Source organism: Cervus canadensis, chromosome 3 (genome assembly GCF_019320065.1).
Source record: "Cervus canadensis isolate Bull #8, Minnesota chromosome 3, ASM1932006v1, whole genome shotgun sequence".
Taxonomy (NCBI): domain Eukaryota; kingdom Metazoa; phylum Chordata; class Mammalia; order Artiodactyla; family Cervidae; genus Cervus; species Cervus canadensis.
In genome coordinates this window covers 110,916,211-110,943,512 of record NC_057388.1, presented here as the reverse complement: position 1 = coordinate 110,943,512, position 27,302 = coordinate 110,916,211, and the positions used below count along the sequence as shown (strand labels likewise).

The window sequence follows — 27,302 nt, the reverse complement described above, 5'->3', positions numbered from 1 at the left end:
ACCACCCTTATGGCAGAAAGTGAAGAAGAACTAAAGAGCCTCTTGATGAAAGTGAAAGAGGAGAGTGAAAAAGTTGGCTTAAAAGCTCAACATTCAGAAAACGAAGATCATGGCATCCGATCCCACCACTTCATGGCACAATAGATGGGGAACAGATGGGAAACCAGGTCGGCTGTCTTTATTTTTGGGGGCTCCCAAAATCAACTGCAGATGGTGGATTGGCTCCAAAATCACTGCAGATGGTGATTGCAGCCATGAAATTAAAGATGCTTACTTCTTGGAAGAAAAGCTATTACCAACCTAGACAGCATATGAAACAGCAGAGACATTACTTTGCCAACAAAGGTCTGTCTAGTCAAGGCTATGGTTTTTCCAGTGGTCATGTATGGATGTGAAAGTTGGACTATAAGAAAGCTGAATGCCAAAGAATTGATGCTTTTGAACTGTGGTGTTGGAGAAGACTCTTGAGAGTTCCTTGGACTGCAAGGAGATCCAACGAGTCCATCCTAACAGGAGTAGGCCTGGGTTTTTCATTGGAAGGACTTGAATGCTGAAGCTGAAACTCCAATACTTTTGGCACCTGATGTGAGAGCTGACTCTTTGAAAAGACCCTGATGCTGGAAAGATTGAGGGAGCACGGAGGAGAAGGGGACGACAGAGGATGAGATGGTTGGATGGCATCACCGACTCGATGGACATGGGTTTGGGTGGACTCTGGGAGTTGGTGATGCACAGGGAGGCCTGGCGTGCTGCGGTTCATGGTGTCACAAAGAGTCGGACACGACTGAGCAACTGAACTAACGTTGAAATTATTTGCTAAGGTATTATGCCTAAGGGGCTCCTCACAAAACAAGTTATCCCCATAAGCATGAATGCATAGTATGGCTGCAGATTTGTGACAGGAATCTGTAGCTAGTGTGACCCCAGCCGGGCATCTGGAAAGACTTGCCCGAGGGCGTGTCTCCTGGGGGCCAGTCAGCAAGGTGAGGGATGCTCTCCACGTGGAGGGTGTGAAGATGGCGGTTGACGAGTGAATGAGCACCTGGTACTTGATAGGCACTTAAACCTTTGCCGAGCAGATGATGACTCTGAAATGCGTCAGTGTCATTGCTGCTGCAGGTGCTGATGGTCAGGTCTGAGGGCACGGGCAGCAACAGGGGGCCATCTCCTAACATCCCTTTAGAGGAGTTATTTCTGCTCCATTGGTCAGTGATGCACTAACTTAGGTGAGGACAGGAGGCTTTGTCTTAACTAAGATTGTGCCTGCATTGAAAAAGTACGTGTGCTTTCTGATTGGTTGTGTTCAATGTTTTTCCGTGTTTAACAGGTAAACATAAGAGTTTGAACGTGAAGGACGTCGCAGCTGCTATTGACAGGAGACTGAAGGCATTCATGGAGATCACCCTGGAGGAGGACAGCTTGGAGAGGTAAAGCACTGGATACACACCAACTGGGGTTATATGGACTCCTACTAGGTATCCCTTAACATGTATTAGATCTCGCTTCATTTCTGCTAGTAGCAGCCAGGTAGAGGACTGGGATTGAAGGGACAGAAATGTTTCTGTTGGCAAGACCCCTTGAGCATGTTTTAATTGCTTCCCCATTCTGTCTTTAAAAACAAAAACAAAACTGATATTTGTGAGATTCTGCCCTAGAAAAGTAAGGACATACAAACTCACTGTATGGTTTTAAACCTAAGCAGATTATATTTGGTGGTTTGCTATATTTAAGAAACCATGGATGTTCATAGTCTATAATTATCTGTTTATAAGTATGCATGTTGGGAATGGGAAAGATCCCTCCAGAGGCTGAAGAAATGTGCATTGTTTTCCACTGTCTGGATGGCCCGTTGCTGCCACATGGACCACTGTCTAAGAACGTGCTCATTGCTCTGTGTTTCCCAGGTGTTTCTGTCGCTATGCACTGTTTTTGACATGCTATGCAGGTTCCTGTAGACTCTTTTCTGAATTGTGTCTGACTCTCAGACCAGCCGCAGAAGCAGTGCTTTCCTTCTGTATTCTGAACACAACATGGTTAGGTGTTACAGGGCTTTGAACCAGGTAATTAGTTTTATATAAGCCTGGGAAATAAACCACTTTCCAGATCTACTTTCTCGTTAGAAGAAAGGCTTTCAAAATCCTAAATTGCTAACTCTTAACAAAGACAGTCTTTTCTTCTTCTTGCCAATCTGTAGACCTTTCTTTACTTTTCTTACCTTACGGCATTAGCTCGGGCTTCCACTACAATATTGAAAGGGAGTGGTGAAAGGACCTACTTGTCTTATTCAGGGTCTTAGTGGGAAAGCTTCCTGTTTCTCACCATTAAGCACAATGTTAGCTGTAGACATTCTTTATCAAGTTGAGGATGTTCCTGTCTGTTCCCGATTTACAAATAGTTCTCATCATAGTGGGTGTTGGATCTTGTCAGATACCTTTTCTGCATCTACTTATAGGATCATATCATTTTTCTTCTTGAGCCTGTTGATGTGACAGGTTACAGTAGTTGATTTACAGATACTAAACCAGCTTTGCATACCTGGGATAAATCCCAGTTGGTCATGGTACATAATTTTTTAATATACTGTTGAGTTTATGTTTTATTGAGTATTTTTGCATCTGTGGGGTTTCCCTGATAGCTCAGTTAGTAAAGAATCTGCCTGCAATGCAGGAGACCCCAGTTTGATTCCTGGGTCGGGAAGATCCCCTGGAGAAGGGATAGGCTACCCACTCCAGTATTCTTGGGCTTCCCTGTGGCTCATCTGGTAAAGAATCCACCCGCAATGCCGGAGACCTGGGTTTGATCCCTGAGTTGGGATGATCCCCTGGAAAAGGGAAAGGCTACCCTTTCCAGTATTCTGGCCTGGAGAATTCCATGGACTGTATAGTTCGTGGGGTTGCAAAGAGTCGGATACGACTGAGCGACTTTCACTTTTTGCATCTATGCTCATGAGAGAGATCATTTTGTAGTTATCTTTCCTTGTCTTTGTGTGGCTTTGCTACTAGGGAAATGCTAGCCTCATAGAATGAGTTAGAAAGTATTCCTTTCCTTCTTTCTTCTGAAAGAGACTGTAAATAATTGGTAAAATTCTTCCTCAAACATTTGGTAGAATTAATTCATCAGTGAATCCATCTGGGTCTGATGCTTTGGAAGGTTATTAATTATTTATTCAATTTTTTAAGACCCTGGTCTGATTCCTGGGTCAGGAAGGTCCACTGGAGAAGGGATTGGCTACCCACTCCAGTATTCTTGGGTTTCCCTGATGACTCAGCTGGTAAATAATCTGCCTGCAATGTGGGAGCCCTGGGTTCAATCCCTGGGCTGGGAAGATCCCTGGAGAAGGGAATGTCTACCCGCTCCAGTATTCTGGCCTGGAGAATTCCATGGACTGTAGCAGTCCATGGTGTCGCAAAGAGTCGGACACGACTGAGTGACTTTCACTTTCACTTTCTGTTCAGATTGTCTGTTTCTTCTTGAAATGGTTTTGGCAGACTGTGCCTTTCAGGAATTTGGTCCATCTCATCTAGGTTGTCAACTTTGTGGGCATAGTATTCCTTAATTATCTTTTATAATATCCATGGGATCTGTAGTGATGTCCCCTCTTTCATTTCTGATATGAGTAATTTGTATCCTCTTTTTTTTTTCCCCAGCCTGACTAGAGGCTTGTTGGGCTTTCCGGGTGGCTTTTCCCCAGCCTGACTAGAGGCTTGTTGGGCTTTCCGGGTGGCTCAGTGGTAAAGAATCTTTCTGCCAAGCAGGAGACCTGGGTTCCATCCTGGGTGGGGAAGGTCCCCTGGGGAAGGGAATGGCCACCTACTCCAGTATTCTTGCCTGGGAAATCCCATGGACAGAGGAGCCTGGTGGGCTTCAGACCATGGGGTCACAAAAGAGTCAGACACAGCTTAGCCACTAAACAATAACAAAGAGGGTTATTGATTGTATTGAGCTTCAAAAGAACCAGATTTTAGTTTCTTTGATGTCCTCTATTGATTTCTTTTTTAAAATTTTTTTGCTTTCTGTCCTAATTTTTATTATTTCTTTTCTTTTGCCTACTTTGGATTTAATTTGGTCTTTTTTTTTCTGGCTTCCTAAGGTAGAAGCCTAATTACTGATTTTGGATGTTCTTTCTTTTCTAATATATTCAGTCAGTGCTATAAATCATTACTATGCATTAAGCATTACTTTTGCTGCATGGCATAAATTTTTTTTCCCATAAATTTCTATGTTACATTTTCACTTAGTTAAAAATATTTTAAAATTTCTCTTGAAATTTCTTCTTTGCCCCATGTGTTCTTTAGAAGTGTATTATTTAATCTTTCAATTTTCCAGTTATTTTTCTGTTATTGATCTCTGGTTTAATTCCGTGTTATCTGAGAGAAGACACTGTATGGATTTCTATTCTTTTAACTTTATTAAGGTGTGTTTTATGACCTAATATGTGATCTATCTTGGTGAATGTTCCATATGAACTTGAGAAGAACGTGTGTTTTACTGTTGTTGGGTGAAGGCATGTCTAAATGGCAGTTATATCCTGTTGGTTGATGGTGGTGAGTTCATCTCTGTCTTTACTGATATTCTGCTTGCTGGATCTGTCTTTGATAGAGGGGTTTTGCTTTATATATTTTGTTATCCTGATATTAGGAGCATATGAATTTAGAACTACTATATCTTCTTGATGAATTGACCCTTTTACTTCTATGCAAGGTCCATCTGTTTCTCTAGCAATGCTTTTCTCCATAGAATCCATTTTGTTAGGTATTAAGACGGCTCCCCAGCCTCCTTTGGTGAGCATATTCAGTGTTAGTGGTGTTTTAGTCTGGAGGCAGAAACCCCAGTGACAGGACAGCCTGAGCGCCAGGTCGAGTTCCTGTCAGGTGTTGGTATATGGGTGGGGGCTGGTGAGGGTTGTAGTGAACTCTGAAGTGTGAGCGCCGTGCTCCCACTGGGGAGGACTCACAGCCTGAGGCTGACCCTCACCCCCGGGAGGGAGCGGTCCTGAGGCCTCCTGGGGGGCCGCTGCCCACCTAGTCCCTGGGAGCTCAGGGACCTCGTGCACACGGCGGTGCTGTGAGCTGCCGAGCCAAGTGAGCCTTGCTGCGTCCTTGCGCCCAGCGGGTCAGCAGCCGCTGTGGAGGGCCGGGGCCCGCAGCGCCGTCTCTGCTATCCTGTCCGGCCTCCCGGCGAAGGCGGGGCCTTGTGGGCAGCCCTCCAGTGGCCCTCCTGACCCGCCTGGCACCATGGCTCGGTGACAGCAGCCGGGCACTGGTGGGGGGCTTCAGCGTCCTTGGTCATGAGCCAAGCACACGCATTCAGCTACATGCTTTATGCTGGAGACTGTTGACTGTTTCCTGTGAAGTTTAAGAAGGATCTTAGAGGGAGAAACCAGCAGACTTTAGGTTTTAGTAACCTGTTTTATTTCTGCGTCTGTGGAGAAGAGGAAGGTGAGCTTCTGATCTGGAGGAAACTGAGGAGTGTGTGTGTTTCTGAAAACACTGCCGCCATTTAGTTGCTAACTTGTGTCTGACTCCTTTGTGACCCCGTGGACTGTAGCCCAGCAGGCGCCTCTGTCCATGGGATTTCCCGGGTAAGAATACTGGAGTAGGTTGCTGTTTCCTTCTTCAGGGGATCTTGCTGACCCAGGGTTCAAACCCGTCTCTCTTGCATTGGCAGACAGATTCTTTACCACTGAGCCGCCTGGGAAGCCAGGAGAGGGAGGCAAAAAGCCTACAGCACCCAGTATTCCCAGCTGATCTCCCATCCAAGTACTAACCAGGCCCGAGCCTGCTTAGCTTCCGAGATCAGACTCAGGCGCATTCAGGGTGGTATGGCTGTCGACAACTGGGCAGTGTGAATATCCAACAAGGTTGTCAGAATTACAAACCAGATAATGATAAGTAACTGTCGCAGGACATAATCATAACTTCAGAAATGCGAGCATCTTACAAGATTTCTTTGTTAGAAATACCATCTGTGAGGAGAGTTTTTTGGAATAGTTTGGTATGAACTGCTCTGAGGGACTTTTGCACTTGCACAGGGGTTCAAGGTGAGTACTTGAATTGTGTTACTAGTTAATATTGACAGAAAAAAGGCCCTGGAAGTTCAGAACTTACTCTATGGAAAAGAAAAGAATATTCATAGAATTTAAAAACAGGCATGTAATATTTGGAGGGCTAATGGCTGCGCCCTTGACAAGAATCATGAGTGTTAAGTCACGAATCAGTTGAACTCAGTGACTAAACAACACAGTGTAATGTTTTGTTTATTCATTGTTTCTAGAACTACATGCAGTTTCCTCTGCTGAGCTGATACACAGATGGCAAGAAAGAATTCTTCCCTTTAAGGAGGAAACATCCTAAAAAAGCAAATAGGTAGAGACTGAAATACTGGCTTCCTTCTTAAATATTCAAGAAGCAGACTGTAGGAAAACCAGTGTTTGAGGGAAAAGAAGAACCTAAAAACCGAAACATAAAGATCAATCTAATGGAAGATATGCAATTAAGATTTAAGACTATATTTTAAAATATTATTTATTTTTGTCAGCATAGAGACATTACCTTCAAGGCTCTAGGAGCCCTCTGGTCCAGTTAGAATGTAAGGCAGTGGGGTGTTCATTGGAAATGAGTGTTTTCTGAGCAGACACACCGGCCGTCTCTGCAGGAGGGTCAGTGTTTTGTCGACTGGTCCGTCGGGTGCGGTCTCGTTGCACTTTCCGAGCCTCAGCTGCCGGGAGAGCCAGGCAGGAGGGACGCCCGAGGCGCCCATGTGTCCTGGGAGCAGACGCCTGGGTGCTGCTGTGCCCCGGTCTCCGCGGGCTCCGTGCAGCCCACCACCTGCTGTCTCCACCCCCGTGGTGTCCCCGGGGCGCAGACGGACGAGACAACGCGTGTGCGGTGGCGGAGCAGTGAGAGGAACAGGCAGGCAGCCGTCGGTGAGGCAGCAGTGCTGGGCCAGCCAGACACCCATAGGAGTCTTTAAAGAAAAGATCAGCTGTTGCCCGAACTAAAAGCCCTTCATTGGAAACACAGCTGATGAACCAGAGCCTCAGCCCCTCGGGGGTCCAAATGGCCTCCATGCAGGGCAACCCGGAGCAGGACAGACACCGCTGCGGAGGAGGGTCCTAGGCGAGGCAGCCATGTAACCACCGTTGGGAGACAATTTTCATGGCAGGCTAAAGACATATGCACTTGTAAAGATTCTTTTTTTGTTGTTGTTTCTGTAACTAAACTTTAGATGGGACTGGTGAAAAAAATGACCTTAACACAAGTCCACGTTCCCAATACACAGTGAGGCCAAGCAATACTGAAATGTCGGAGTATAGAGCAGAGAAAGGATTACTGCAGGGCCACGCAAGGAGATGGGTGGCTCATGCCTTAAAAATCCCAAACTCCTCAAAACCTTTCAGCAAAGCCCTTTTCTAGGAAAGGTGAGGGGGGGTGTGGTAGGTTGTGGCAGACTTCTTGGTGTCAGATCCTTTGTCCTTGAGGTCGGGTCATGGGCAGGTAACAAGGTTCCTGTAAATCTCCACCACACGAATGTTCTTCTCTGCTCTGACAAGAAAGGGCACGGTCTCAGGACACACACGTCGCTCTCTGAGGTCGCAGTCCTGGCTGAGGAGCAGGGCTCAGCTGGTGGCTCCCTCAGGGCCAGGCCATCCCCAGACCCTGCTCAGCTCTCATCCCCGAGAGAGCCAGGCTCCTGGGACCCAACTGACACACGGACTCCTCAGGGGGCAGAAACGGGGGGCGGGGGGGGCAGTTCCTGCAGACTGTGTGCATGTGGACCACCACCACCGTTGAGGTGCAGACACAGGCGTGAGGTGAGGCTCACCACTGCATTAAGGTCTGGGCCACGGCCAGCAGGCGGCCTTGGCGAGGGCTCTGGAGCCCTGCAATAGCCCTGGGCCCCAGATAACCTGCTGGCCCAAGGTGGAGTGAGCCGGGGGCACCAGGGAGAAGGCCGGGGCCCACCGCTCACCTCACTTGCCACCCGACAGCCACCATCAACAGCTGGCTGAATTGGTACTAATGGTCACTCACGGACAGGTGGTCCCTTAAGGGAATCACTGCGGTGCCAGCCAGTGGCTGAGCAGGACTGCCCACTGGTGGTCACTGACAGTTGATTGCTGTGGGCAAGCCACTGCGGCGCTGACTAGTGGCTGAGTGGGACCACCAGTGGTCGCGTGCTGAGTTGCCTGGTGCTGGCGGTGGGTAATGACACACAGCAGTGACCTTGTGCCAAGGGCGGAGCTCCGCCACAATATCACACCTAAGTCTGAACAGAATTTCTGAATTTTGAGACAAAGAAACATCTTAAAAACTTTTCTGTGTTGGCCTCTATGTGGCCCCTCATGAAAACTGGGACACGTGAGTCTTACACGAGACGTGGCCCCGCTGTAGGAAGGCACAGGCTCCGCTGCTTGTGGGCAGGGGGCTCTGAGCTGCGTCGGCGACTCCGTGTGTTGGCTACAGGTCGACTTCCTTCAGTGCGTGAAGTTAGATACACTGCACTGTTGGCCGTTGGACAGCACAGGTCTGAACTGTGTGAGTCCACGTGTGCGCAGGTATGTCCAGTGATGAGTACTCTGGGACTGCACTGTCCTGGCTGGCTGAATCTGTGGATGTGGGGAGCCACGTTCTCAGAGGGCTAAGTTATACTCAGATTTTCCACTTTGCCAAGGGTTGGCATCCCAAACCCCTGTGTTGTTCAAGGGCCACCTGATTTCTCTTGATCTCTCTGAACGTGGCTACTAGAAAGTGTCCAGTTACCCTGAGCATGTGTTGATACTAAACAGGGCAGGACTCGGGCAGGCCCGAGTGCCTGTGACAGCTCCGGGCTGAAGAGGGAATAAGCTGAGAGGCCATGTGGGGCCTGGATCGCCCCTTGTCTCAGCAGGAATGCAGAGCTTGGCTGGCCCACACCCTGTGAAGGAGCTTGGGGGAGGGAGAAGCAAGGGGAGGGGCTGACAAGCTGCCTCACATCTGTGAGCCCCCAGCAAGCGTCACTGGGGACGGGTGCAGGGGTGGGAAGTGAGGGGTGTGCAGGTCGTGGGCGATCGAGGACGTGGGGCGCGTCATGCGCTTTGGGGAAGCGGGCCTCGTTTACAGCGCTCAGTGGGCCGCTGACCACGGCTGGGAGGGCGCACAGACCACACCGCTCCCTGAGCCTGTCTGCATCGTGAGCAGGTCCTCCCGGGGCCAGGGCACGGCCTCGTGCCAGAAGCAGGCAGTGTGCCGGCGAGCATGGGCCTGCGAGGGTGCTCTGTCTGTCTGTCCCGGGGTGAGTGCGGGCCTGCAAGGGTACTCTCTCTGTCCTGGGGCGAGTGCAGGCCCCGTGAGGGTATTCTGTCTGTCTGTCCTGGGGTGAGCACGGGCCCGAGAGGGTACTCTGTCTGTCCATCTGTCCTGGGGCAAGGGCGGGCCCCGTGAGGGTGCTCTGTTTGTCTGTCCTGGGGCAAGCATGGGCCCCATGAGGGTATTCTGTCTGTCTGTCTGTCTGTCCTGGGGCGAGCGTGGGCCCGTGAGGGTGCTCTATCTGTCTGTCTGTCCTGGGGTGAGCGCGGGCCCACGAGGGTACTCTGTCTGTCCTGGGGTGAGTGCGGGCCCCGTGAGGGTATTCTGTCTGTCCGTCTGTCCTGGGGTGAGCACGGGCCTGCGAGGGTGCTCTGTCCGTCTGTCCTGGGGTGAGCACGGGCCTGTGAGGGTGCTCTGTTTGTCTGTCTGTCCTGGGGTGAGCGCGGGTCTGCGAGGGTACTCTGTCTGTCTGTCTGTCTGTCCTGGGGCGAGCATGGGCCCGTGAGGGTGCTCTGTCTGTCCGTCTGTCCTGGGGTGAGCACGGGCCCATGAGGGTACTCTGTCTGTCTGTCTGTCCTGGGGCAAGCGTGGGCCGTGAGGGTACTCTGTCTGTCTGTCCTGGGGCGAGCGCGGGCCCTGTGAGGGTGCTCTGTCTGTCCTGGGGCAAGCACGGGCCCTGTGAGGGTGCTCTGTCTGTCCGTCTGTCCTGGGGTGAGTGTGGGCCCGTGAGGGTACTCTGTCCTGGGGCGAGCGTGGGCCCTGTGAGGGTGCTCTGTCTGTCCTGGGGCAAGCACGGGCCCTGTGAGGGTGCTCTGTCCGTCCGTCTGTCCTGGGGTGAGTGCGGGCCTATGAGGGTACTCTGTCTGTCCTGGGGCGAGCGTGGGCCCTGTGAGGGTGCTCTGTCTGTCCTGGGGCGAGCGCGGGCCCTGTGAGGGTGCTCTGTCCGTCCGTCTGTCCTGGGGTGAGCGCGGGCCCGTGAGGGTACTCTGTCCTGGGGCGAGCACGGGCCCCGTGAGGGTGCTCTGTCTGTCTGTCCTGGGGCGAGTGCAGGCCCTGTGAGGGTGCTCTGTCCATCCGTCTGTCCTGGGGCGGGGCAGCTCCCGGCCGGCGGCCCTGTCCTGGCGCCACGTCGCCCTGAGTCTCTGTGACACGGCACTTACTCCACTTACGTGAGGGACAGCGGCTACTTTAGTTCTCTCCTTGTTCTGTTGCAAAACATTTTACAGTTACTTTGTGGAAGTGTAAATTTGTGCAGTTTGGTCACTTTTCTGTAGCTAACTCTGTCTCTCTGTGTTTCAGGTTTCTCTACGAATCATCATCAAGAACTTTGGGAGCACTTTTGAATTCATAATCAAGCCAACATCTTGGTCATGTAAAAACAGAGGAAAAGGACTTTACAGAAAGTGAGATGAATGTGTATTTTTCTAGTTTTTTAATGTTAATAACCCATATAATAGAAAAGAGGTAGGGCTTCTTTTGGGGTGGGTGTGAGTAGAAAACTCAAAAATGCTTAACATTTTTGTGGCGTGCCTGCATAAAGGATACATTTAATGTACCAGGCTCTAGGTGTCAATGGTGCAGAAACCCACAGTGCATGGAAAAAATGTTTTCTAGCAAACCTGATTGTTATAAAAATGACTTTTATATATAATATTGCTTGGAAACGATGAGTAGCAAAGTGGTGACAACACCTGTTTGTGTACTTGATTCATAAATACAAGTGCGCGTTTTCCCCTCCAGCGACAAGGACTGGGCCTGGGTCTCCGCCAGGGGCAGCTGTGAGACACCCGGCGGGGCTGAGTGGGTGTGGGGAGAAGGCCACTTGGGGACCTGCTGTAGCCGCGCCCCCTGCCCCCAGGCGTCGACTGGGTCCTGAGGCTGTGCGCACAGCGCGCAGACCCGGTAATCCAGCCCGAGGCCAAGCCCCCTTTGCTTCCCGAGAGCTGCCCCACTGACTTCATCTCAGCGCCCCTGTGCCCAGAGCCTCCGTGCTCGGGTCCCGACAGTGCTGGCTCCAGGCAAGGCCAGCGCCTTCATCCTGGGTGCTGCATTAAATGCACACACGTTTGGTCTCAGTCCCAGCAGGAAGGGAAGCAGTGCCGATGGCGCAGGGCCTCTGCCCCTCCAAGAACGGCCTGCACTGCAGCCACAGCGCTGAGGGAGGCCTCACGGCGGGGCGTCTGCGGCTGCGGCAGGCTGCTTGTCGCAGCTGACTCTGAACGTGATACCCTACACGTAGTGAACACTATACTCATGTGTGACGACAGTGTGTGCGTGAGCAGCACGAGAACACTGAACACCAGTATGTGCGCGACAGGACGAGAACACAACACTACACTCAATGTGTGACAACAGTATGTGGGTGAACAGGTTGGGAATACTGAACACTACACTCACGTGTGACGACAGTATGTGGGTGAACAGGATGAGAACACTGAACACCACACTCCCATGTGACGACAGTATGTGGGTGAACAGGTCGGGAACACTGAACACTACACTCATGTGTGACGACAGTATGTGGGTGAACAGGTTGGGAACACTGAACACTGCACTCACGTGTGACGACAGTATGTGGGTGAACAGGTTGGGAACACTGAACACTGCACTCACTTGTGACGACAGTATGTGGGTGAACAATTGGGAATACTGAACACTGCACTCACTTGTGACGACAGTATGTGGGTGAACAATTGGGAATACTGAACACTGCACTCACGTGTGACGACAGTATGTGGGTGAACAGGTCGGGAACACTGGACACTACACTCACGTGTGACGACAGTATGTGGGTGAACAGGTTGGGAACACTGAACACTGCACTCACGTGTGACGACAGTATGTGGGTGAACAGGTTGGGAACACTGAACACTGCACTCACTTGTGACGACAGTATGTGGGTGAACAATTGGGAATACTGAACACTGCACTCACTTGTGACGACAGTATGTGGGTGAACAATTGGGAATACTGAACACTGCACTCACGTGTGACGACAGTATGTGGGTGAACAGGTCGGGAACACTGGACACTACACTCACGTGTGACGACAGTATGTGGGTGAACAGGTCGGGAACACTGAACACTACACTCACGTGTGACGACAGTATGTGGGTGAACAGGACGAGAACACTGAACACTACACTCACGTGTGACGATAGTATGTGGGTGAACAGGTCGGGAACACTGAACACTACACTCACGTGTGACAACAGTATGTGGGTGAACAATTGGGAATACTGAACACTGCACTCACCTGTGACGACAGTATGTGGGTGAACAGGTCGGGAATACTGAACACTACACTCACGTGTGACGACAGTATGTGGGTGAACAGGTTGGGAACACTGAACACTACACTCACGTGTGACGATAGTATGTGGGTGAACAGGTCGGGAACACTGAACACTACACTCACGTGTGACGACAGTATGTGGGTGAACAGGACGAGAACACTGAACACTACACTCACGTGTGACGATAGTATGTGGGTGAACAGGTCGGGAACACTGAACACTACACTCACGTGTGACAACAGTATGTGGGTGAACAATTGGGAATACTGAACACTACACTCACGTGTGACGATAGTATGTGGGTGAACAGGTCGGGAACACTGAACACTACACTCACGTGTGACGACAGTATTGGGTGAACAGGTTGGGAACACTGAACACTACACTCACGTGTGACGATAGTATGGGGGTGAACAGGTCGGGAACACTGAACACTACACTCACGTGTGACAACAGTATGTGGGTGAACAATTGGGAATACTGAGCACTCACTTGTGACGACAGTATGTGGGTGAACAGGTCGGGAATACTGAACACTACACTCATGTGTGACGACAGTATGTGGGTGAACAGGTCGGGAATACTGAACACTGCACTCACGTGTGACGACAGTATGTGGGTGAACAGGTTGGGAACACTGAACACTGCACTCACGTGTGACGACAGTATGTGGGTGAACAGGTTGGGAACACTGAACACTGCACTCACTTGTGACGACAGTATGTGGGTGAACAATTGGGAATACTGAACACTGCACTCACTTGTGACGACAGTATGTGGGTGAACAGGTCGGGAACACTGAACACTACACTCACGTGTGACGACAGTATGTGGGTGAACAGGTTGGGAACACTGAACACTGCACTCACGTGTTATGACAGTATGTGGGTGAACAGGTTGGGAACACTGAACACTGCACTCACTTGTGACGACAGTATGTGGGTGAACAGATCGGGAATACTGAACACTACACTCACGTGTGACAACAGTATGTGGGTGAACAATTGGGAATACTGAGCACTGCACTCACTTGTGACGACAGTATCTGGGTGAACAGGTTGGGAATACTGAACACTACACTCACGTGTGACGACAGTATGTGGGTGAACAGGACGAGAACACTGAACACCACACTCCCATGTGATGACAGTATGTGGGTGAACAGGTCGGGAACACTGAACACTGCACTCACGTGTGACGACAGTATGTGGGTGAACAGGTCGGGAACACTGAACACTCACGTGTGACGACAGTATGTGGGTGAACAGGTTGGGAATACTGAACACTACACTCACGTGTGACGACAGTATGTGGGTGAACAGGACAAGAACACTGAACACTACACTCACGTGTGATGACTATGTGCGTGAACAGGACGAGAACACTGAACACTACACTCACGTGTGACGACAATATGTGCGTCAACAGGACGAGAACATTGAACACTACACTCACGAGTGACAGTATGTGGGTGAACAGGTCGGGAACACTGAAGACTGCACTCACGTGTGACGACAGTATGTGCGTGAACAGGACGAGAACACTGAAGACTACACTCACGTGACAGTATGTGGGTGAACAGGTTGGGAACACTGAACACTACACTCACGTGTGACGATAGTATGTGGGTGAACAGGTCGGGAACACTGAACACTGCACTCACGTGTGACGACAGTATGTGCATGAACAGGACGAGAACATTGAACACTCACATGTGATGACAGTATGTGGGTGAACGGGATGAGAACACTGAACACTCACATGTGACGACAGTATGTGCGTGAACAGGACGAGAACACTGAATACTACACTCACGTGTGACGACAGTATGTGGGTGAACAGGTCGGAAATACTGGACACTGCACTCACGTGTGACGACAGTATGTTTGTGAACAGGACAAGAACACTGAATACTACACTCATGTGTGACAGTATGTGGGTGAACAAGACGAGAACACTGAACACTACATTCACATGTGACAGTATGTGGGTGAACAAGACGAGAACACTGAACACTACACTCACATGTGACAGTATGTGGGTGAACGAGACGGGAACACTGAACACTACACTCACATGTGACAACAGTATGTGCGTGAACAGGACAGGAACACAACACTACACTCATGTGTGACAGTATGTGAGTGAACAGGATGAGAACACTGAACACTACACTCATGTGTGACAACAGTATGTTTGTGAACAGGATGAGAACACTGAACACTACACTCACGTGTGACGACAGTATGTGCGTGAACAGGTTGGGAACACTGAACACTGCACTCATGTGTGACAACAGTATGTTTGTGAACAGGATGAGAACACTGAACACTACAGTCACGAGTGAGGACAGTATGTTTGTGAACAGGATGAGAACACTGAACACTACAGTCACGAGTGAGGACAGTATGTGCGTGAACAGGTCGGGAACACTGAGCACTGCACTCACGTGTGACGACAGTATGTGCGTGAACAGGTTGGGAACACTGAACACTACACTCACATGTGACGACAGTATGTGCGTGAACAGGACGGGAACACTGAACACTACACTCACGTGTGAGGACAGTATGTTTGTGAACAGGACGAGAACACAACACTACCCTCACGTGTGACGACAGTATGTGCGTGAACAGGACGGGAACGCTGAACACTACGCTCACATGTGACAACAGTATGTTTGTGAACAGGATGAGAACACTGAACACTACACTCACGTGTGACGACAGTATGTGTGTGAGCAGGACGGGAACACAATACTACACTCGTGTGACAACAGTATGTGGGTGAACAGGACGAGAACCCTGAACACTACACTCACATGTGACAGTGTGTGGATGAACAGGGCGAGGATGAAGACACTTCCTGCCGGTCCACCCCGCTCGTTTCCCGCCCGCCCACTCACAGAAGGCGTCCGATGCGTCATCACAGTTGCAGTAAAGGCAGGTCCCTTCACGGGGGTTATTGCCACTCCCAGTGGGGAGGCCCTTCTTGCTGCATCCACGTCCGGGGCTCTGGAATCCTCTGAGTGCCCAGCCCTCTCGTGGTCACCCCAATTGCTCTGAGCCTTGGGGTGCAGCTCCTGCCTCCCCACTCTGGGTTGTTCCCTGGTGCCGGCAGCACTCTGGGACACAGCCGTCCCCTGGGTAGGACGAGGGCGCACTTGGGGGCGGGCAGTGGTAGCCCGTTCTGAGCTGAGCTGGGCAGCCTCTGCAGCGTGGGATGGGGAGCGCTCCCCGCCGCCTCAAGGGGCTCTGAGGGGGTCACAGGCTGGCAGCCGTGGGCCCGTTAGAGGCGTCTCTCCTGGGGGTCTGGCAGCCCACCTTCCCTCCTGGTGGAACCAGGACCATCTGATGACTCACAGTGGGTTCATGGTTCAGACAGACCCAGGCTGTGTTTGTGCGATAAAAACAGGCCAGCTGAAAGTGGCCGATGGCAGTTCTGATGGAATCAGTCAACAGTTTGAATTTCATCATGGCTGAGGAGAGTGAGAGCCAAACTAAGACAAGTAACTTGGGTTGTCTGTCACTCCCGTTTCAGGCACCTACCAACACATGGGTTGTCTGCTCCCTGGAAGCCCGCTCCACAGCTGTTGCTTTGGAGAGCGGGTCCTGGTCGAGTAGCAACCCAGCGGGCATCCCAGCCTAGTGCCTGGGCACTGGGCAGCTGATAACACGAGGGAAGACCCCGTCGGCTGAGGGCCTGGGGTCCACAAAGGGGCCTGCCTCCCAGAGGCTCCCACGCTGCCATCCTGGTGCATCCCCTGCAGCGGCCATGTTTTCAACACAGAGAACGGGAGACCCAGCTCCCCATCCTGACAGCTTTCTGGACCCAGTAAGGCGTCATGGTTAGGCTGGTCAGCTCGAGCAAGTCCCGAGCGCTGACTGACGGGCTTGCCAGCCATCTCCTCTGTCTCCACGCAGCAGTGCCAAGGCCGTGGGGCCAGGGTCTGAGCCCCACTCGTGGGGGGAGTCCCCCTCTGCTTCCTCCTCGGGTGGGCAGGAGACCCCGAAGGGACACCCGGCTCATGGGCCTTGAAAATGTTGGGGGAGTCATTCCTTGACCCGTGTCTGCAGCTGTGTTCTAACTGCGCAGCGCGGGGCTGGACCACACACAGGCCCGGCAGGTGTGTCAGCGGGAAAGGCACGAGACTGGGTCCGCGCGGGAGACGCCCACCTCACCCGGGCGGCTCAGGAAGCGAGCACACGTTTGGGTGTGCGCAGCACACACTGGACAGATCGCGCGTGTGTGCCGCTGACAGCACTGACGTTTGCTCACACACGTGTCCTCGACTGCACCCACACGCGTCCATGCTCCTGTGTGCACACTTGCCCCCACGTGTCAGGGCACGGGCTTCCTATCGTGACCACCTCCCCAGCGGCACCCCAGAAAGGGCTGAGCACAGCCCTCCCACTCGTGGGAAGTCAGGCTGCCTCGGGGCTGGCCCTGTTCTTCCCACACGAGGTTTCCTTTCCCCCTCCTGCCTCAGGGCCCCTTCTGCCCCGGGAGTTTCCTCTGTCCTGCTCCCGGTGGCAGAGTGCAGCCGGGTGCCAGGAGAAGCAGGGCCCGGCACGGTCTGCCCTGCTCAGATCCCCACCCCACTGTGGTTCCGCGCCTCTCCCCGTGGGCTGTGACCAGCTTCCCTGCGGTCCCTCCTTTGCCTCTGATCCCCCGCTCCATTTCGGGGGCCTTGCCCTCTGACTGTTGCTGGGACTGTCAGTCCTAGAGCTGGCCCCGGGATGAAGCAGGGCCTGTTTCTGGAAACCACCGTTCGCAGCACCTAGGCAAACAAGGCAGGAAGGAACAGTACGGGCCCTCCCTGGAGCCCGTGTAGCCACACAGAGGGGAATGCCACAGCCCCAGACACCAACAGCCCCGCGGGGTGTGGGCTCAGAGCGCCTGGCTCCCCTGGGTCCTTCACCACAGCCCGCCCACACGTGCCCTCGGATTTGCTGCTGACGGAGACCTGTCCACGGGACAGGTGGACCTAGGCCCCTTGGTGTCTTGAGGACGTTACTGGACAGTTTGAGCGGTAAAGACTCCGCCTGCAGTGCGGGAGACCTGGGTTTGATCCCTGGGTTGGGAAGATCCCCTGGAGACGGGAAAGGCTACCCACTACAGTGTTCCTGCCTGGAGAATCCCACAGTCCACAGGGCCGCAAAGAGTCAGACACGACAGCGCGGCTCTCTCACTCAGGCTTCAGAACCACCTACCGCCTGTCACCAACACGCTCTACCTTCTACCCGCCCTGGTCTTACTCTTGCCTTCTCCGTGTTTCCGTCAGCGAGTGTGTCACAGCCGGCTCTCCGGACGTCAGGACAGATGTGCCCCTGGCCCCCGGCCCCCGGCGGTGCTGGGGTGCTCCACGGGGCTGAGGGACGGCCCCCTCGAGCCTTTCACCCCAGGGGTGCGTCCAGCGGGGAAGGGCGCACAGGGCTGGCGCAGGCCCAGCTGCAGAGGATCGCGAGGGAACTGTTGCCCCGAGAAGCCCACTCTCCACGCTCTCCAGCCGCTGGGCTGCCTTTGGGGGACGCACGGGAGGAAGGAACGGTGCTGGGAACATGGTGGACGCATCCTGTGGGGGGTGGGCACCCCGGCGGGCGCACAGTACTCTCAGGGGGCCGCCCCGAGGCCGCCGGGTCAAAGACAGGATGGGACTTAGGCCCAGCCTGCTGGGCCTGGGGGACAGAGGCGCTGCCTCTGGGCACAGGCGTGGGGCTGCAGGAGGAGGCGGACGGGCCCTGCACTCAACCCTGTCCGCGGGTCCGGTCCAGCCGTTGGCCACCCCAGTGCCTGCACAGCCCCGCCTCGTCTGGGCCGGGAGGCTGGGGGGAGGGCCACGGGCACAGCAGACCCGGGGCCAAGCCAGGGAGCCTAGGACGCTGAGGGCCGAGGGGGCAGCGTGTGAGGACACACAGTCAGCCACAGGCACACACACACACACCTCTGATCACACACACACACACACGCACACACCTCACTGATTACACAGACACACATGCACACACCTCTGATGACACACAGACACGCACGCACACACCTCACTGATTACACAGACACACACGCACACACCTCTGATCACACACACACACATGCACACACCTGATTACACAGACATGCATGCACACACCTCACTGATTACACAGACACGCACGCACACACCTCACTGATGACACAGACACACATGCACACAGCCTGCCTCTCACACACACACATGCACACTTCTCTGACACACACACACACACTTGTACACAGCCCACCTGTCACACACACACGTGCATGCACACAGCCCACCTCTATCTCACATACACACACATGCATGCACACAGCCCAACTCTCTCTCTCTCACACACATAGACACACATGCACATACCTCACTTCTGACACACATATGCATGCACACACCTCGCTTCTCACTCAGACATACACACGCAGAGACACACACAGAGCTCACTTTTGACACACAGACACACCTCACTTCTGACACACATAGGCACACACATATGCACACACCTCACTTCTGACACAGACACACACACTCACTTCTGACACACACAGACATGCACATACACACACACCTCACTTCTGACACAGACACATGCATGCACACACCTCACTTCTGACACAGACACACATGTACACACATTTCACTTCTGACACACAGACACGCACGTAATGCACACACCTCACTTCTGACACAGACAGGCACATATGCACACACACACCTCACTCCTGACACACAGACACACACATACACACACACCTCACTTCTAACAAAGACACACGCACACAGCTCACCTCTCTCACACAAACACACACATACACTCACACACGCACACACCTCACTTCTCTCTGACACACAGACACATGCACTCACACAGCCCACTTCTCTCTTACACAAAGACACACATGCATGCACACAGCCCACTTCTCTCACACACACATATGCATGCTCAAAGCCAACCTCTCTGACACACACACACAGTCCACCTTTCTCTCACACACACATGTATACACACAGCCCACCTCTCTCACACACATGCACACACCTCACTTTTCTCTGACACACACACACATGCACATACACAGCCCTCTCTCTCTCACACACGCACACACACAACTCACTTCTCTCTGACACAGACACATACGCACACACACAGCCCACCTCTCATACACACAGGCAGACACTCACACAACTCACTTCTCTCTGATACACACACACACACACACACACACCCCTCACTTCTCTGTGACACACACACACACACACACATACACACACAGCCCCCATCCGCTGAAGGATTCCCCAAATGCGGTGCCCAGGTCTTTAGAGAGAAAAAGTCTCCTGGGTAGGAACACACGGTCCCCAGCGCCCCGTCCGGACCCCGACAGCGGCCAATGGAGGGCAGGGTGCAGGGAGGAGGGAAGGGCCTCCGGAGACTTCACCTCGGTCCGGGTTCCTGCTGTGGAATCCCGACCTGGCGGACCGGAGCTCAGGGCCAGAGTGGCTTCCGGGTCTGCGGGCCCGTCCCCGCTGACCCCCAGGTTAGGCTCCCATGGCCTCTCAGTTCCAGGATGAGGACCCCCACAACCCCTACACGGCGCCCCTCCCGTTTCCGGGCAGGCCTCCGCTGCCCGCGCTGCAGGCGCTCCGACGCAGGCCCCAGCGCAGGGTATGAGGGGGACGGGGGCGCCTGCAGGCCCGGAGACGCAGCGAGGAGGCACAGGCGGCCCAGAGCTCGGAGCTAGTCTCAGGGACCCCTTCTCTAGCGGGGGTCTGGGAGCGCCGGCGGCGGGCGGGCGCGGGGCGGGGCCGTGCGCGTCGGGGCGGGACCAGGCGTGTCGGGGGCGGGACCAAGTACGGAGGGGCGGGGCTGGGCGCGAGGGGGCGGGACCAGGCGCGGAGGGGCGGGATCGGGCGTGCCGGGGGCGGGGCCGGGCGCGGAGGGGCGGGATCGGGCGTGCCAGGGGCGGGGCCGGGGCGGAGGGGCGGGGCCAGGCGTGTCGGGGGCGGGACCAAGCGCGGAGGGGCGGGGCCGGGCGTGCCGGGGGCGGGGCTGGCGGCGCTGTCCGGTGCTGAAGCCGCGGCAGCGCCGGGAGCGCGGGGAGGAGCGGCCGCCATGGACTGAGTGCCGCCGACATGGGGCCGCCGCTCGCGCTCCTGCTGCTGCTGCTGCTGCCGCGCGCCCCGCCCGCCGCCCCCGCGCCCGCGCCCCGCGCCCGGCCGCTCCCGGGGCTGCTCGGTGAGTGGGGTCGGGGTCGGGGTCGCTGTGGGGGAGGGGCGCCGTGTGGCTGAGGGGAGCGGGGGAGGGGCGCCTGAGTGGGCGCGGGCGCGCTTCTAGGGGGAGGGGGTGGGGAGGGCTGGAGAAGAGGTGTGGGGGCGAGGGGGCGCCCAGCGAGCGGCGCGGGGTCGCGGGCGCGGCGGCGGGCGCGCGCTCTGCGGGGGCGCCCCCGCGTGTCCGTGCCGCGTGTCCCCCCCGCGCGGCCTCCCCCGCGCCTCGCGGTCGCTCGGGCGTCCCCCCGCCCCGAGGGGAGTGGGGGGCGGCGGGGCGCGGGGAGGGCCGGGCCGCCGCCCCGCGGCCTGCGACGCGCGCCCGCCTTGCTGTTGAGGAGAGTCGGTAGAGGAGGGTCGGTTGAGGAGGGTCGGTTTAGGCGGGTCGCGGGCGCCGGCCCCCAGCCCCTGAGGAGCGCCTGCCGCGGGGCTGCGGGCAGAGCCGGCCCGGGCCTCGCCCTGCCGCCCCCGGGAGCCGCTGTCCCAGAGACCGGGGACTGCCGACACAGGTGGGCACGGCCGCCCCAGGTCCCGGGCCCCAAGCGCCGCCCTGGCTTTCCTGGGCGCACACGCAGCCCCGGCCTGCGGACAGCGAGCACGGGGAAGGCCAGCGCCACCCAGGAGGAGGTCCTCGCCTGCCCGGGGGAGGTCCTGGGGGGAACAGCTTGTCTGGTCCCCGCACCTGGCATCCCGTCGTCCAGCCACTTTCCCCCGAGCCACCCCGGGCCCTGCTGGACCTGCCCCGCTAAGCCCCACCAGGGAGGCTCGGGGACCAGCTCACTCTGCCTTGACCTCCAGGACCTTGCCCCAGAGCTGCCACAGAGGCCTGGCTGTGTGCTGGTCAGCTTTCGCTGGGCTGTGCTCCTTCCTTCATCTGGCCGGAACTGGCATGTCACCTCCTGTAAGAGCTGTTTGCTCAGCTCTCCAGACACCGCCCTCCACACACACGGTCAGGGAGAACCAGGGTCAGCTGACACTGGCCACTTGGTCTTCCAGGCAGGGCAGTTTCCATGGGATGAAGGCGAGGCTGGTCCTCGACTATTCTCTTTCCATTGTAACTGCCCGATCATCGCAAGCTGAAAATCTCTACGACTTTCAGAAATGGTAGAGAAAGGAGGAAGGAGGGGGTGGCTCAGGGAGGGAGCAACAGAAAAGCCAAGGCAGACGTAAGTGAAGAGAAGGGAATCGCTGAGCTGCCCGGGACAGCGCGGCTCGACATGGCAGTGGTGTTCTGGCTACCAGCAAAGTTGACTTGTATCATTAAGGGAAGCCTTATTCCCCCTCTGTTCTTGAGGTGCTTCTAGGGAGCCTCCTGAATGCAGTCTTGGTGTGGGTTGACCTTAGGGGCCCAGACCTTTTTGAACTGTCTCAGGGACTCCAGCTGATAGGTGTAGCCTGCTGGATTCTGGGATGATTGGACGCTACCATGGCGGGGTACACAGATAGCCAGATGGAAGTGTTGTCTAACCACTGGGGGACCCAGCCTGGGGCTGCATGTAGCCATAGCCTACCCACATCCACTCCCGAGGTCCTGTGCACTCAGCCTTCTATCCCTGCACCGTCCTCACCCAGGGGATGCTGCTGTGTCCTCAGGGTTCACATGCACAGTCTTCAGATGGTGCAGGGGGACCATGGTCACCCATGAAAGGCATGTGCTGCCATTTTTCTCTTTCTCAGCCGTCTGGATCTTGTAAATAATGGTGATAGCAACTGCAGTATTCCAAATAATGATGGACAAGGAAAGACATACCCAGAGACCATAGATCTGGTCCCAGCCATGTCACTTATACCTGTTTATTTATTTAACTGTTAACACTCAACTTCAAGTTAAGGTCTATAGAACACATGGTTCAAGGTGATACACATTTTTCCTCCTCAGTTGAGTCCTAGAGTTGCAGATTAGAATCAGAGGTCAAATGTCACGAAGACCTGAGGCCAGCTGTTTCTGCACAGGATGCCTTGCCTTGAAATAGGGGCCTTTTCACATTTAGACAGTGAAGGAGCGCTTGTTGAAACCCCAGATTGACAAAACTACCATGCGTGAGTGTATGTTCATTGCTCTGAGCCACGTGCCACAGTCCACAGCAACTGTTGACAGCATCTCAGTGACAGGGGGCATCTCACCTCGCCCTTTCCTCAAGGGCACCCTCTCCCCCTTAATCACATTAGCCTCCTGACCTTCAGCACCTATTCTGCCCATGTCCTTCTGGTGCAGAAGACTCTCTTATGGCATATGGTGGCCTATTATTTACGACATGGTTATCAGAGGTGCATGGGGCAGGAATAAGGCACCCCTTCTCAAGGATCTGACTCAACTCTGCTTGTGGCCAGAACACCATTGCTGTCAGGTAGCTCTGTCCTGGGCAGCTTAGCGATTCTCTTCTGTCTTTGGGTTTTCTTTCTTCCTCTCTCTGCCGTTCTCTGTGATTTTAGGACATCCTTTTGTTTGGGTGCTCAGTACTTTTTCCATTATGCTGCTGTGAACTTGAGCCTTTTGTCTTTAAATCATTCTTCAGTTATAGGGAGGCTAGTTTGTGAACCTGCTCTGGCAGCCCCCACATTTAAAGGCAGTCATACATATTAAAGATCTTCCTCTTTTGCTAAAGAAACACAAATTTCATTTGCTACAGGACAGAATCCACCTTTTGTGCAAAGGTAGCTTGGAGAATCCAGAGTCAGACCTACCTGGCCTTGAAGATGGGCGCCTGTTTCTTTTTCTCCTTTGTTTTTGCCTCTCGATTTGCCCACACGTATTTTTCATTCACCAGTGAGCCCACACAGAGCTGAGGAGAGAGCTGCCAGGAGCAGTCGGCGTGCTTTGTCACCTAGATGGCATGATGTTTATTTTTAAATCAAAGCATTCTTCCTGCCACAAAAGCACAAATCCATCTTTGCTTCTTGGGGTCCGGAGCTGTTGGTTTTGCCTCTTGTGTGGTGGTGAGCAGCTTGCCCCTCCCTGAGCGAGAGCCCCGCTGCCCGCCGCCTTCTCTCCAGCTGTGAGCCATTCTCTGCTGGTGGTTTCCTCCTCCTGCTGCTCTGGCCCTGCTCCCCCGGTGCTGATTGGTGTCCTTGTGCAGCGGGCCTGGGGCGCAAGGAGAACCCCAGGCTTCTGGGAGAGGGAGGTGCCGACAATGGGCGCCCCCACAGATGCAGGGGCATTGGGTGGGATGGTGGTGTGGCTGTCTCCTGCATCCAGAGATGGCAGTTAAATGTATCAGGCTCAGGAGGAATGTGCAGGGAATGAACGCAGTGCTCAGATGGCTTCCTCTCTGTGCGAACCTCAGCTGTGCATCTCGGCGTCTCGCATCTCTCCTTTTAAACGCTCATCTGGTTTCGCACCTGGTTACCAAGATCATCCTCTGTGAGTGCGCCAGGGAGGTGCGGGGGTGTGCTCAATTCGTCATAGTCTTCCTTCTCCTTTCCTCGGTGGTGGTGCTGGTCCCCACTGACAATTTCTGAATGCCGTGAAAAGTGCAGGCTTGCTGGAGCCCCGGCTTCCCCCAAAGAAGGGCAGCAGGGGGCCCACAGCTCTGGCAGGGTGCAGCCCCAGGCTCATCGTCCCGGGGCACGTGGTTTGATGAGTTCTGTGGCAATCATTGGTTCTTTTACATGATAATAATTTCTGCATTCTGAGTTTATTTTGTTCTGTGTTTTACATGTAGTACTACCTAACTTGCAAATGCAGTTATTCACCCCTTTTCTTAGAATTTTTGGAAGTTAAGAATATGGAGTGAGGTAGTGAAGTGTGGAGAGATGGAGTCAGCTGAGCTGTCATTACACATGTCTTATTAAGAAGGGTTTCTGTTACCACACCTCTGTGAGCAATACCTTAGAATTTCAAGATTTTTAAATGAAAACATGTTTGTAATTAAATGGGACCCAAACTGAAAAGAACCCTCAGGCTTTGGGTGGCAGATATTTAAGATATGCCTGGGTATATGCAAATATTGCTAGTTTAAGGATGTTTCATTTGTGCAGAGGCAGAAAAAAGCTTAAGGAGTGGGCAAGGCTTTCATCTAGATGTGTGTTGGTAGATGCAGGCCTGGTGAGGCTCAGCTAGCTAAGAACCTATCTTATCTCTTCTGACTAGATGTTCCATTTCCCGAGAAAGCAAACAGTTGACTTCACAGCAGATAACCCTCTGTGCCATATAAAAGCACCTGGCAGCTGTTTTCACCTTAGTCTAAATTGACCTTCATAAATGTAGACCCAGCTGGACTTATTTTTCACATCTTGGCTGATAGGAGGCCAGAAAACCGGAGAAGCAGAAAACAGTCAATGCTCTTTTCTGCTGGCTGGAGACAGAGTTTGTAGAAGGACGAAGGAAATTTTTTTCTTTTAACTCATGCCTTCTCTAACAGCTTGGCCACAACCACTATTTAAGTATCTAGGGCAGGAAGTGAAAAGAGGTGCGGTTCTCCTGGAAACGCTTATGTTCACATATTAAGTAATATTTTTGTTTGTTAGCTTCCAAGCTGATAAGTGAGTGACTCCCATATTAGTCTAAGAAACTGGACTTTGGACTTTAAGTGCTGAGGTGTGAAACATCAGGGTCCATCTGTCTCTAAAATGGCCTTCATGTGAGATGTGAAGAAAAGAAAGCCTTGAGGGTTTTCAGTGATCTCTTGGTGTCAACGCTCCTGTATGGAGGTGGATAAGAGAGCGATTGGTTCACTTATTTTGTCAGAATATCGGCTGCAATTCAGAAAACGCAAGGACATGCCCTCTTAACCTCATGTGACTAGTAATGGTTCCTGTGAGGGCAGTTCGAGAGAGTGATGGGCTGGAGGAAATGAGCTAATAGTTATAAAACAGATTGGGGTGATTTCTCTCTCTATTCAATTAAAAATTATCACACGTGAAATCGAGTTTCTCTTTTGGTGTGTGTTCTGTGTACAGATTCCAGTGACAGGTGGTAGGACCATCCTGTAACCCCGGCTCTGCCCCATGCCTTCCCTCGGCAGTGCCTGGAGCGCCCTGTGTGTGCTTACTTGGCACGCGTTTCTGTCTGCGTTCCACGGGTGGGAAGACTGAGGCCCAGAGTGGCTGAGAAGCACGCTGTAGGACACCCAGTGTTGGGATTGGGTCCTGGGCTCTGGCCTCCTCCAGCAGCTGACCCCAGGACAGGGCAGGGCCAGCCCTGAGGATGCAGGTCCCGGCAGATGATCCTGTGTGCCGGCAGAACCTGTCCCTCCAGTTCCCAAGAACAGGACGTCTGTAGGAGGGCGGTGATGTTCCAAACTGGAGTTTGTTCTGGCTGTCGGATTCAATCATCTGGTTGGCCTCTCAGAGGGCATTTTGATGTTTAGAAATGGACAACTTGTTTTTGGACACCTAGCCTTCCCGAGATGGCAGGAGTGCAATGCCGCCATAGCATTCACAGATTCCTATGTTCACGCCCTCTGCTCAGATGCCTCTCTGCTTCCATCAGATTTTTTGAATGTAGCAATACAAACGCTGAAGAAGCTAGCTTTTGCTTGAGACTTGTCACAGCAAATAGCCTGATTCAGAGTAAGGGGAGAAAGAGGGGTTACTTTCATAAGAAAAAGTTAAGAGTGGTTCCATCTAACTTGACATTTAGAGTAGCAGACAGGTAAGGAAGGGTGCCTTCTGAGCATTCCTTATTCTTGCCCGAGGAGGTGAAAGAACGAAGTTTCCCTTGTGTGATATGGGCAGTCTGTGTCCCAGGTGGTTCTCAAAGCCCATTTTGCAGTGTCCTAATGTACAGTACAAAGGATGTGTTTGGAAGTTTGTTTGGGGGAAGGAATTTTCAGAAGAAAAACTGACCTGGTTTCCAAAGGGGAAAGGACTTTACATTAATGGTGCAAGTCAATTCTGACTCCAACAGCGAAATATAGTCAACTCGTAAATGGACGGAGCAGCCCCTGAAGTTGGCCCTGGGAGGCTGATGCCTTTTCCATCTGGGGCTGTGGCTTTAATCCAGCTCAGAGCAGTAATTAACCTGAGGTACGGCTGGAAGCCAGTTTAGCGATGTGTATGTTCTCTGAAATAGCTGGTATTTTAATGGCCCCGGGTGGCAGACGGGTGAGAGGAAGCACAGTCTTTCCGTGGCGGGTGGGAACGGGGACATGGGTGAAGAAGCAGCCTGAGCCACGGCCCACCAGCCTTCCCACCTCGAGGCGTCTTCCATCCCGGAAAGGCACGTTTGCTTTGTCAATACTTTGGGTCTTCTTGAATCTCCTTTTCTGCTTTTGCCTGAAAATAGGCCGGGGTTCAGATCACCGTACTTGCATCTGAGTTAAGTGTTGTCTGAGCAAAACACGAGGCAGCGCCAGGGTCCGTTCTGGGAGACCAGGACCCACCCTTGTGACTGAGCCTCCCCCTGCCTGTACCTGCCTTGCCAGGGTGTTCTGGTCCTTGACTCCAGGGCACGGTCACCGTGGAAACCAGGGAGGAGTCTAACAGTTTCCAAACACGTGGTGGGGC

At 53.6% G+C, this 27,302-nt stretch overlaps 2 protein-coding genes and 1 pseudogene across 5 annotated transcripts in view; 2 read left to right on the top strand and 1 right to left on the bottom strand.

The window, feature by feature from the left end:
• Positions 1-10,972, top strand: part of NCAPG2 (non-SMC condensin II complex subunit G2) — a 67,746-nt gene extending 56,774 nt beyond the window's left edge. For both annotated transcript variants that reach the window (XM_043464003.1, XM_043464004.1), the window contains 2 exons: positions 1,328-1,427; positions 10,587-10,972. In XM_043464003.1, coding sequence (XP_043319938.1) covers positions 1,328-1,427; positions 10,587-10,638 — 152 coding nt within the window. In that variant the 3' untranslated portion in view covers positions 10,639-10,972. The remainder of the gene's footprint in view (positions 1-1,327; positions 1,428-10,586) is intronic.
• Positions 5,719-5,833, bottom strand: LOC122439068 (annotated as a pseudogene).
• A 9,687-nt stretch (positions 10,973-20,659) lies between the features above and the next one.
• PTPRN2 (protein tyrosine phosphatase receptor type N2) overlaps positions 20,660-27,302 on the top strand; it is a 600,191-nt gene continuing 593,548 nt past the window's right edge. For all 3 annotated transcript variants that reach the window (XM_043464002.1, XM_043464001.1, XM_043463999.1), the window contains exon 1: positions 20,660-20,826. In XM_043464002.1, the coding sequence (XP_043319937.1) occupies positions 20,724-20,826 (103 nt within the window). In that variant the 5' untranslated portion in view covers positions 20,660-20,723. The remainder of the gene's footprint in view (positions 20,827-27,302) is intronic.